The sequence below is a fragment of the Eutrigla gurnardus genome (genome assembly GCF_963514095.1).
Source record: "Eutrigla gurnardus genome assembly, chromosome: 2".
NCBI lineage: Eukaryota > Metazoa > Chordata > Actinopteri > Perciformes > Triglidae > Eutrigla > Eutrigla gurnardus.
This window is the reverse complement of record NC_139916.1, coordinates 20,431,125-20,442,442: the sequence shown is the minus strand read 5'-3', so window position 1 is coordinate 20,442,442 and position 11,318 is coordinate 20,431,125. Positions and strand designations below refer to the sequence as shown.

The 11,318-nt window shown below is 42.0% G+C and overlaps 1 protein-coding gene across 5 annotated transcripts in view; it reads right to left on the bottom strand.

Annotated features, from left to right (window-relative positions):
- Nucleotides 1–56: 56 nt before the first annotated feature.
- Nucleotides 57–11,318, bottom strand: part of LOC311020455 (uncharacterized protein) — a 53,980-nt gene continuing 42,718 nt past the window's right edge. For 3 of the 5 annotated variants that reach the window (XM_084020477.1, XM_084020478.1, XM_084020480.1), the window contains exons 6-10: nt 2,359–2,433; nt 1,848–1,916; nt 1,572–1,676; nt 1,030–1,073; nt 57–501 (exon numbers count right to left, since the gene is read on the bottom strand). In XM_084020477.1, the coding sequence (XP_083876603.1) occupies nt 361–501; nt 1,030–1,073; nt 1,572–1,676; nt 1,848–1,916; nt 2,359–2,433 (434 nt within the window). In that variant the 3' untranslated portion in view covers nt 57–360. Of the gene's footprint in view, nt 502–1,029; nt 1,074–1,571; nt 1,677–1,847; nt 1,917–2,358; nt 2,434–2,512; nt 2,561–2,897; nt 2,958–4,082; nt 4,377–11,318 lie in introns of all 5 variants that reach the window. The other 2 variants (XM_084020481.1, XM_084020479.1) reach the window with 2 other exon arrangements.

Genomic DNA, 11,318 nt, shown 5'->3' with positions numbered 1-11,318 from the left:
GATACAAGATACAATCTCCCGAGGTATAATCAGGAGACCATGAGCTAAAACTTGCAAAATGTACAGTCACAGTATGTTATAAATGCACACAAATGTATTTATTATGCATAATCATAAAAGTATCAGACAAAATATATCCAGTTTAAACACAAAACAACAATTGCAAACAGAAGTAAAGTGACCTAAATGTAAATGTAAAGTGAAAGTGTGTTCTAGTTCTTTAGTTTCTTTTCCCTTGTTGTGATCAGTACGTCAACTGGGAAATTTGATCCAACTGTTAAACGTGGGACGTTGTAAGAAACTCTCACAGTTTGGTTATTAAAAAGACATTCCAGTAGTCCAACATTATTCAAGATGAAATCACTGACAGTTCTTTAGGCTATCTGCTTTGTCTTCCTCTACACAGAATAAAACAGTTTGTGTTTCAGTGTGGCTGTACGTCATCAGGACAGATGCAGCTGGCTCCTCAGAGACGGTGGCATACAGGAGGTATGTGTAACACTGGGAAGAGAAATAAACCAACTGTAGCAACTACTATGTGGCAAATAATATCAGAATACTTTTTTAATACCTCGGGAACTCATACAGCTGCAATCGTCCATAAGAGTTAGGAAGAAAGATCTTATAAACATAGTAAACACGTGAGTAGTCAAATAAGTATTAAGTTATGTATGTACAATGTATGCATTGTATATATATATATAATATGTGTGTGTGTGTGTGTGTGTGTGTGTGTGTGTGTGTGTGTGTGTGTGTGTGTGTGTGTGTGTGTGTGTGTGTGTGTGTGTGTATATATTTAAAAAATCAAACATACATTTGTGTATTTGCTGTTGAGGTAGAAGTAGTAGTTTGTAGGTATTATTGCACATAAATAAAGTTATACAGTTTTACTGTCAGACAGTTATACTGAACCATATATTGCACATACATAAGGTTAACAGTTATACTGGTAGATTATTGCACATAGTAACTGGTGCATGGAGGTACAGCTGCATCAGACTGAGGAGTACTATTAACTTTGTGACTTACATTGTCATTGTGAGACTTCCTCCACCGTTTCACTTCCTCAGAACCTGAGAATGAGACACAAGTAAGATGATTGTTTCCCACAAAGCAGGCAGTCTAAATAAGCACAAAATAAACACGACGGCCTTTGAATCTAATGAGACTCTAGTGGAACTCTGCTTGTGCTGCTCAAAGCACCAAAAACACACATACATTTCCAAAAACCATGACCTGGTCAATCAAAGTTTAATGTAGGAACTATTTTCTTTCTAGCAGACGACACCTGCCGGATTATTTGAGATTCCTTTAGGAGCACCACAATTAAGCTAAATCTACCTGTATAATAATTTGTCATAAATAGTCGGTTTGGTTTGCATGTGTTTGTATTTTTTATTGTCAAACCCTCAAACTGAATAAATCTTAAAATGCAATTATTGTGAGAGTTCAGTTCTAGAGCTTAGATAAGTGTAATAGGCTTGGAGACAACGTGTTAAAAGAGAACAGTATAAACCCAATAAAAAACAGATAATGACTTTATTAGACAAACAAGTCAATATAGTTCTCACCAGATCTTATTTTGTTGCAAAGAATTGCAGAAATGAGAAGAATGATGCCCACAATCAGCCCACAACCACTCACAACCGATAAAATCTTCCATATAGGCGTTCCCCCTTTGAACGACAAAAGTCAAACACAACGTCTGTGAGCTTTTCAGTTTATTAACATGTACTGGTAATATTAACATGTACTGTTACAATACTACAGTATTTCAACCACCAACATTACTTATAATTAATTTAGGTTGGAAACATAATTTAATTACTGAATTCAAAAAGACTCACCTGAAGCTGGTTCCAGACGGGTTGGAGGGTTGGAGCCATTTTTAGTGCCAGACGTACGAACACTCACACCTAGTAGGTTCCCAAGAGCAAACATTTTTATAAACTTGCAGTAATGCATGTTTAGCATTTTCACGCAATAATTAGTCTACCCGTTTTCTCCGTGCCAGATTTGGGATTCATAGGAGTCATATTAGTATCTGTTCCGTAAAGTCACACAAACATATTTACATTAATACTATATACTGGCTGGGGGGGGGCTAAAGTAGCACATTGTTTTACTTTATAGCTCTTTCTTGAATAATGTAGAATCTTTACAATAGGAAGTAACTTAAGAAAGGCATAAGCAACTTAATTTCTATCGCACACTGAATAATCATCACCATCAATTTGGTATGTTCATTGACAGAGATTCAGAAGAATCCCTTTTTATAAACATATTCTGTGTTTCATATGTGGTTATTACATAGTTTGGATATAAATAAGTGGGAATTTTTTAAAATGTTATAATTACCTGATGTTGGTTTAGCAGATGTTAGGGAAGTAGAGATAAGGCTACCAGTGTTACTTGGCATACCAATAGTCCACTCTAGTGAATTAACAATATAACATTTCAAAATAGTCATATATTATTACATATGAACTTCTTAAAGTCACACATTTGTTACCTGATGTTACAGGAGTTACAGGAGAAGTGCGAGGCACAGCAGTCACACCTAATGAATAAAAACAAACAAACCTTAAGAACAACAGTGCTATGATCAAAGTGCTACAGGTAAGAATTTTTTTTTGGGGGGGGGGGGGGTTAGTGGGTCATGCTATGTAGAGTCGAGGTGAAGTCTGAACAGGTGAGTCTTGAGCCTTTTTATGAAGATGGCAAATGACTCTGCTGTCCTGACATTGGTCGGGAGTTCGTTCCACCACTGAGGACCAGAACAGAGAAGAGTCTGGACTTTGCTGAGCGACATTTGTTTGATTTCAGCGATTGTGGTACCAGCCGGCCAGGGTGCCTCGTGATAATCTTCTGGATTTATATTTAATACTGTGTCCTACCCGTGGTCGTAGTAGGTGTCAGCTTAGTCTGCGTCACGCGTGACTCTTTTTCCCCGATACCTTCAACAAAAGAAGATGGATTTGGACTCCATGTGTGGGACACATTTGTGCGATCAATTGAGCAGGCAGCAGTAGAAGAAGCAATATGTGTTGATCTAATATCACATATAACACATCTCTAATTGTCTTAACTGGTTCTGGTTACACAAGAGTGGAAGCGGCAGGCCGGCTATGAAATTTGGTCAATAAAAACCATTGAAATATCTTCAGTCTTAAATGTGCTGATCTGGATTGATGAAGTATGTTCTGAGGTCATAGTAAATGCTGATGTTTTGTAGGTCATGCTTGATTCTCTTTCCACAATATCCACAGTAAAAGGAAACAGTTTTGTGCCTCTAAATACAAATAAATGATTATGTTATTTCTCTCAAACAACAAAAACCAGAAAACGTGTACGTTGTTTTTAGCTTTGCCAGTGGAGCGCCTGTATACGGCAATGGCCAAATTAGTTCACATTTTTGCACCTGGGTTTTTGTTTGTTTGACTTCCTGTCTTTGTCATTTTCCTCCTTCTTTGTGGATCACCTGTGTTGTATTAGACTTGTCAGCCCTGTTTTGTTCCCTTTGATTCCTCCAATGATATTTTATGGTGAATATAGAGCTTCCAGTCAGGAGTACAACGACGCTGCGCTGATGTCAGCACGCAGGGAGGCATCGTAACATCATGGCTGAGGAGCTCATAGCCTGAGTTGAGTAAGGTTTTTTTAGAAACCCCTGATTTCCAGCATGCAAGCCAGCTAGCTTCCAGCACTAGCTTCCAGTCTGCTCCCCAGTCTGCTAGCCTCCTACCAGCTAACCTCCAGTCAGCTGGTCTGCAGCCTGCTCCAGCCCCAAACTCATTCCTGGGAACCCACCTGGCCCTGGGAGGTCCCACGTGCCTGTCTGTCTCTAGGAAGCAGGCGTCAATGACATGTCGATTCACCAAGTTGTGCAACAATCCAGAGTCTCTGCTGAGGAATCAGCTGTCCAGCTCAATCATTATGTTTTACAATCAATTGTCAACTTAGTGTTTCATAATAAGAATACTGTTGCATCATAATTTTTTCAGTCCCTTTAAACACCTGAAAAATGACGGCACATCATTTAGTTATATATCACAAACATTATATGATAAGCAGTAACTCACTTTGTATTATGATGGAGGATGTGTCACTGTGATGAGATGGATAATTTATATATCCATACAATTTGCTGTAAAAGCATTTCAGTTGAACCACAGCAGGTGAACTTTGTTGTGACATCCTCAGCAGGTCAGTTCCTGTCAGTGTCAGCAGACAAGTGTCGACTTTGTTGGAGTGTGTCCCCACAGTGTGGAAATAACACTGATGCACAGGATCAGAGGAAGGAATCTGACAGTCCAGCGTGACTGTTTCAGTCTCTGTGATCACTGTTGGATTCACTTTCAGTTTAGGGGGAAGAGCTGAAAATTAAAAAAAGTAAACTTCAAATACAGAATAATTCTATTAATATGCTAATATGAGGTGAGGTGCAGAGGATTTGATGTAGAGGAAATGGGGTGGATTGCAACCCACCCAATAATCCAAACCAGCCACCACAACCCACCCAATATGATATCATAATTATTGATAATGAATGTTAAGTATCGTAATCACAACAATGTGGTAGATTTTCTCAATTTACCAGTGAAAAATAGGAGGTACGCTACTGCTAGGGCTCCAGTGCCACCACTCACGAGTCAAATCATGTTAACTGAACAAAGGTCAGCCAGATTCGCTATTCAGTTCTGTGTGGTCACTTGATCAGCCAAAGATCGTCTGAAGATGTTCCGTGACCCTGTATGATCACTAGTATCGGCGGTATATCAGCTGTAAATCCTAATAAATAATGTATAAACAGCTATTTATGCATTTAACACAAGCTGAGAGCAGTAAATGTGCTTGAGATGAAGGAGAACCCGTGTTTAGTGCAGGAAACATGACAAAAAATGTCTGTAGCTCATGTGGGCTGTTTAGTGCCTCTGCCTCACACTTCACGCACACGCAAACTCACACAGACACACAGTTTTCATGACACACATACCAGGCGGGTGCATTTTTTGCGTCAGGTAAATAATATATTTTTCATAATTAGGGCCTTGATTATTTCCCCCCTGATCCCTTAGCCCTTAAAGAACATTTGTATGACATTTAGAAATAATTTAATAATTTTCTCTGTGTTTCCATAAATATGTGTGAAATAAATGTTCTGTTTTTTTATTTTCCTTTCTATATCTGGTCATATGACTTTTTCTATATTCATATGACACCACCGGCAGGTTTAACCACTATTCTTACACATATTCTCTCTCTCTCTCTCTCTCTCTCTCTCTCTCTCTCTCTCTCTCTCTCTATATATATATATATATATATATATATATATAGGCCTATATAGATATAGATATAGATATATAAAGATATACCCCCCCAATGTTCAGCTGAAAGTTACGCCCTTGGTCACTGTGCAACAAATAGCTGGAATAAACTTCCTGAAGACTTGCCCCAACTCCGACCACTTTTAAAACTAGACTGAAAACTTTTATGTTCACCTTAGGTTTCTACTAATTGTTTAAGAGGAAAACATGTATAGAAGGTATATCTTACAAATGAAGATGACAAACAGCAGGCATGATGAAGCTGAAGAAGAAGGTACTTGATTGTCTGACTATACTTTGATGTACTCAGTAGTCGTTTTGCAGAACTCGCTCTCAGAAAAACCACAATATGAGGTGAATTACACCGACACTTTAAGCATGTGTCACTCTCGTGTGGGAAATAAAACAAGCTGACATGACTTGGTTGACCTGCACATATGCAATTGTCAAGATATACTGTTTGTAAAAAGTTTTTGAAAATGAATTTAATTTCTTGTTTTATTTTAGATTATATAGTTATGGGAGGATTCCCTTGTTTGGGTAACTCAGGTTGACGTATTTAGGACTGTCGATTATATTTTTTAAAGCCATGGAATAGAAGGCTATCTTAGCTTTTTAATGTTTTACTTTGTTGTACTTTGACCCCCTTGACATGATAGTCAAGTACTTGTTGTATTATTGATACCTTGCTTGTGTTCTAGGCTTCTCTTGGCTGTATGTCGAAACAACGTTCATGGCATTTGAAAAGGAAAAGGAAAGTCTTATAAGCCCGTCACACCGGATTGTGCGCAAAATCAGACCAAGCTGGCCAAATACGAGGAGAAACTTGTCCAGATTGAAGATCGAGCACGTAGAGATAATATACTCTTGGTAAATCTCTTGATCTTTAGATTAGTTTAATGAATAGCACAACATTAAGAATTATATCCTGGAATGTGAACGGTGCAAATAATCAGTTTAAACGTGGTAAAGTATTAAAGCATTTAAAAAGATTCTCCCCAGATATCGTTTTTCTCCAAGAAACACATGTAAGAACAGAGGAACTTGCTCATCTTAAAAGATAATGGGTAGGTAAGGTACTTGGTGTTGGACAATCTTCAAAGAGAGCTGGTGTTGCTGTTTTATTTAATAAGAAATTAAACCTTATAGTTAACAATGTATTAAGTGACCCTTCCGGGAGATATATTCTGATTAATGTTTCTGTGGAATCAAGCAATTATACTCTAGTAAATATATATGCACCTAATGAAGACTGTCCAGGTTTCTTCAGCTCAATTGAGAGTAAATTACTTAGTATGTATTATAGTGCTGAAACGGTCATATACGTGAATTACATTTTTCATCAACTATTTATACCTTTTTAGAAAAAGAAATGTGTTAACTATTAATTAATGCTTATCCGTGTGTTTACTGACATTAATTAATATTGTCTCATAACAGTTTTCTGCTAGAATTTAACCTGTACAGCTGGTAGAATGTGGATCTTTCAGTTAAAGGTAACCCTAGTTGATGATCATTACAGGCATGTATATGTGTGAGAAAGAGACGTCTCTGTTTTTTATGTGATGTTGACTTACCACAGTTAGGTTAAACTTCACACATCACACTTCACACTTTTAGCTCAGAGACTTCGGGGTAAAACCACGATGCAGCCATGTGACACAGAATATACATTTACATTTACATTTAGGTCATTTAGCAGACGCTTTTGTCCAAAGCGACTTACAATAAGTACATTTGTCAAAAGAAGGAAACAAAGAAACCACAACATATCATTGCCGATAAAGTAAGAGCTAAAAATAGAACAAGTGTTAGGTCCTCATCTGAGTAGAGTAGTACCTTAAGAGCAACAGTGCTATGATCAGAGTGCTATAGGTAAGGTTTTTTTTTAATTTAATTTTTATTTTGGGGGGGGAGGGGGGGGGGGTGTTAGTGGGTCATGCTATGTAGAGTCGAGGTGAGTCTTGAGCCTTTTTTGGAAGATGGCAAATTACTCTGCTGTCCTGACATTGGTCGGGAGTTCGTTCCACCACTGAGTCGCCAGAACAGAGAAGAGTCTGGACTTTGCTGAGCGACATTTGTTTGATTTCAGCGATGGTGGTACCAGCCAGCCAGCTGAAGTAGAGGAGCGAAGTGCTCGCTTCGGGGCGTGTGGTTTGACCAGTGTTTGAAGGTAGATGGGTGCCGTTCCATTGATGGCCCTGAAGGCCAGTGCCATCGTCTTGAATTGGATGCGTGCTGCAACAGGGAGCCAGTGGAGGTCACGGAGGAGGGGGGTCACATGGGAGAATTTGGGTAGATTGAAGATAAGGCGTGCTGCAGCGTTCTGGATACGCTGCAATGGTTTAATCGCAGAGGCCGGGAGTCCGGCCAGGAGAGAGTTGCAGTAGTCAAGGCGGGAGATGACCAGTGCTTGGACCAGGAGCTGCGTTGCATCCTTTGTGAGGAAGGTCCGAATCCTGCGGATATTGTAGAGGGCAAATCTGCAGGATCGGGCCACAGCAGTGATGTTGGGGGTGCAGGATAGTTGGTCATCGAGGATTACACCCAGGTTCCTCGTTGAGGAAGGTAATACTCTGATGCCCTCGACAGTGACCGACAGGTCCATGCGAGGGCAGTATTTCCCTGGGATGAAGAGTAGTTTGGTTTTATTCAGGTTAAGCTTGAGGTGATGTGCAGTTGTCCAGACAGAGATGTCAGCCAGACAGTCCGAGATGCGAGTTGCAATGTGAGTGTCAGAGGTTGGGGGAAAAGAGAGGAACAGCTGGGTGTCATCTGCGTAGCAATGGTAGGAGAATCCATGCAATGTGATAACAGAACCTAGTGATCTGGTGTATAGTGAGAACAGATGCGGTCCTAATACTGAGCCTTGAGGTACACCCGTGTCCAGAGAACAGGGTTTGGACATAGAGCCATTCCATGCGATCTGAAAGGTGCGATTTGTCAGGTATGATGTAAACCAGGTGAGAGCAGTGTCAGTTATGCCAAGTTCTGCCAGAGTGGAGAGGAGGATTTGGTGGTTGACTGTGTCAAATGCAGCAGATAGGTCGAGGAGAATGAGAACGGAGGAGTGGGATGAGGCTCTGGCGTCTCACAGGGACTCAGTCACTGTGAGGAGTGCCGTCTCAGTGGAGTGAGCAGTCCTGAATCCTGATTGATTAGGGTCAAGGAGGTTGTTCTGCGAGAGATAGGATGACAGTTGGTTGTAGGCGCCACGTTCCAAGGTTTTAGAGAGGAATGATAGAAGAGATACAGGTCTGTAGCTTTGGATGTCAGTAACGTCTAGGGTGGGTTTTTTAAGGAGAGGCTTCACTGTAGCTGTCTTAAAAACCGCTGGAATGACACCTGAGGTGAGGGAGGAGTTGATCAGGGTGGTGAGGAATGGCAAGATGTCGTGTGAGATGTCCTGGAGAAGAGAGGAGGGAATCAGATCAAGGGAGCAGGTGGTGGCATGGTTAGATGTAACAAGTGCGTGAATGTTTTCAGAGGTGAGGGGGCTAAAGCTGGTAAGGCCATCAGAGTTGAGAGTTGGGGGAGATGTTTTCTGGGAGGTTATAGGCGTGAATGAGGAGCTGATGTCATTTACTTTCTTGGTAAAGTAAGTTGCAAAGTCATCGGCAGTAAGGGAGGAAGGGGGGGAGGGGTAGGAGGGGTGAGGAGGGAGGAGAACATGGAGAAGAGTTTCCTGGGGTTGGAGGCGGAAGAGTTGATCTTTGCCAGGTAGAAGGCAGATTTAGCTGCCGAAACAGTTGAGGTGAAGTCAGAGAGGAGGTGGTGGTAGTGAGCAAGGTCCTCGTGCTGGCCCGAGAATACCCTGCGTTCGTCTCTGAACGCACCATCAAAGAAACAACGGGCAACATTGACTGCGGGGGCTGTATCAGGTATGCTTCAGGCCCACTCGTGACTCATCAAATAAACACTGCCTCTCCTCACAATTAAACAGTTCAGCCTGCTACTGATCATGCTATAACAGTTTAATTGCAGTGTCTGTCTCTGTTTGGGCGTCAGGTCTTTTGTCATACAGCAGATTCCCAGCAGCAACCTGTTCATGGTCGTAGTGGACAATAAGTGTGACTGCAGCAGCTCTCCTCCCGTAACCATGGATCCCATTGAGATCATGTATATCCTTTCTAGATGAAACACAGCAGTTTGATATGCAGATGAGGAAAGTAGATCATAGATGATTTCAGTTACTGACCTTGAGAAATACTATTACTTCCGTAGGGTTGATGATTTTAAGTGTTGCATCAGCCTAAATTAGCTAACATGAATGTTGGTGAAGCTCCAAACTTGTAAACATGTTCTGTTGATTCATTTACACCCTTGACACCTTTGAACACAACGAGTCACTAAAATGTGACCGACTGAAGTTTCAGAAGGACAGAAAGAAGCCTGAATCGTGTCATCCTTACCACCCGGAGGTATGACGATGTGTGTTTGTCTGCATGCAGCCGACAGTTATAAAGGGAAGCTGATACCAAAGCACACAAAGAGTATTTTTATTGAAAGAGAAACAAGTTATGCAAGATTTCATCATAACAGGATCATTACAGCTTACTCCAGCCTTATGTTTTCCTTTTTGGCCAATCATTCAATAATATTGTACCCGCCATGTTAATTGCTGGTATATGGGAAGATGGCGAAGTCCAACAGGGCAAGTAGTAGTTGGATGAGAAAAGAAGGTGAACAATAAAATGATCACCCAGACTGTCAACTTACTGCCTCAGCTGTGAAGGAACCTGTAGGGGCCACAGCCCCACGATTCTCGGATGTGACTTCTCAACGAACGAAAGATGAACTATTCACCTTTAAAAGATATACAGACAAAGGTCCCCTCGCAGCAGATGAGTAAACATTCTCCTTCAGGTCACTGGACCACTTGGAGGAAGTGTGAGTCCTCTTTATGGCTCGGTAAGAGGATTTACAAACCCTTAAATCAGAGCATCTACAAAGTTCTCCTCGCACCCCCGAACGAGGAGGACCAGACCTTCAGAGTCACCAGACTTTGAGACACCCAAATGCATCTGGAAACTGATTAACACCTTTGTTTGACAGAGAGCCTCGATTGAAGTATAAAGGATAACACCATGGGCCCTAGTTTCGTAGACCAGGCGCAGTCAGCTTTCAGCGCACCTGCGCCGCGCCGACGGGGTGTGTCCACCTGGACTTTGCAAGTTTCGTGCACCGCGCAGGCTCGCGCAGACACACCTCCCGTCTCGCCCACCCGCGCAAGTGGGAAAGAGGGAGGAGAAGAAGGCGTGAAGGTGCGTGTCCACAGGCAGCGGTGTTTCCCCGCGTCCCATTCATTGTCTATGTGAAAAGCTGTGCAATGCATTCTGGTAGCGTCACGGCGAATGTCGAGAGACGGCGCGCGAGTTGGCCGCTCCTCATTTGCCTAAAGTTGAAGTCGAATCTACTTTATGCTAATCAGAGGCGCCGGGCTCGACTCGCCGCCTCGGGAACGCTCGGGAACGCTCGGGAACGCTCGCGAAAATGTGTTGTTTAAAGGAGAGCGCCTGTCAATCATCCTCTAGTGGCAGCCTGCCAAGTGTGCAATACTGGGAAGCGGCGCGTCCACACGCGTTTAAAATCGCCCCTGTGGACACGTACCTTGAGTGGGAGACGAGGAGGAGACGAGGCGTGGACTGGGATTAATACAGCCGATTCAGATCTTGACCAATCAAATGAGCTCCTCTCCTCACCTTTAATGCGTTAGGGGAGGTTCAGTGCAAGATCCGTCACTTGACAACCCGATGACAGAAGCAGCGCCGCCGCTCCCACCAAGCGCATCACGCGCTGTGCGCGCGTATCATAATAATAACAATGCCCATATTATAAAAAACAGGAGAGAGGGAGATGATTTGGTCCGAGAGGCTGAGTTTCCGTTACGCGTGCCATCCGCCTTTGATCTGACGTCAGATGTGACGGGACAAGATATAAATTCACGTGTTGATTCAATTAGTTGCATTAAATAGTGTTTGTTGTGATTAT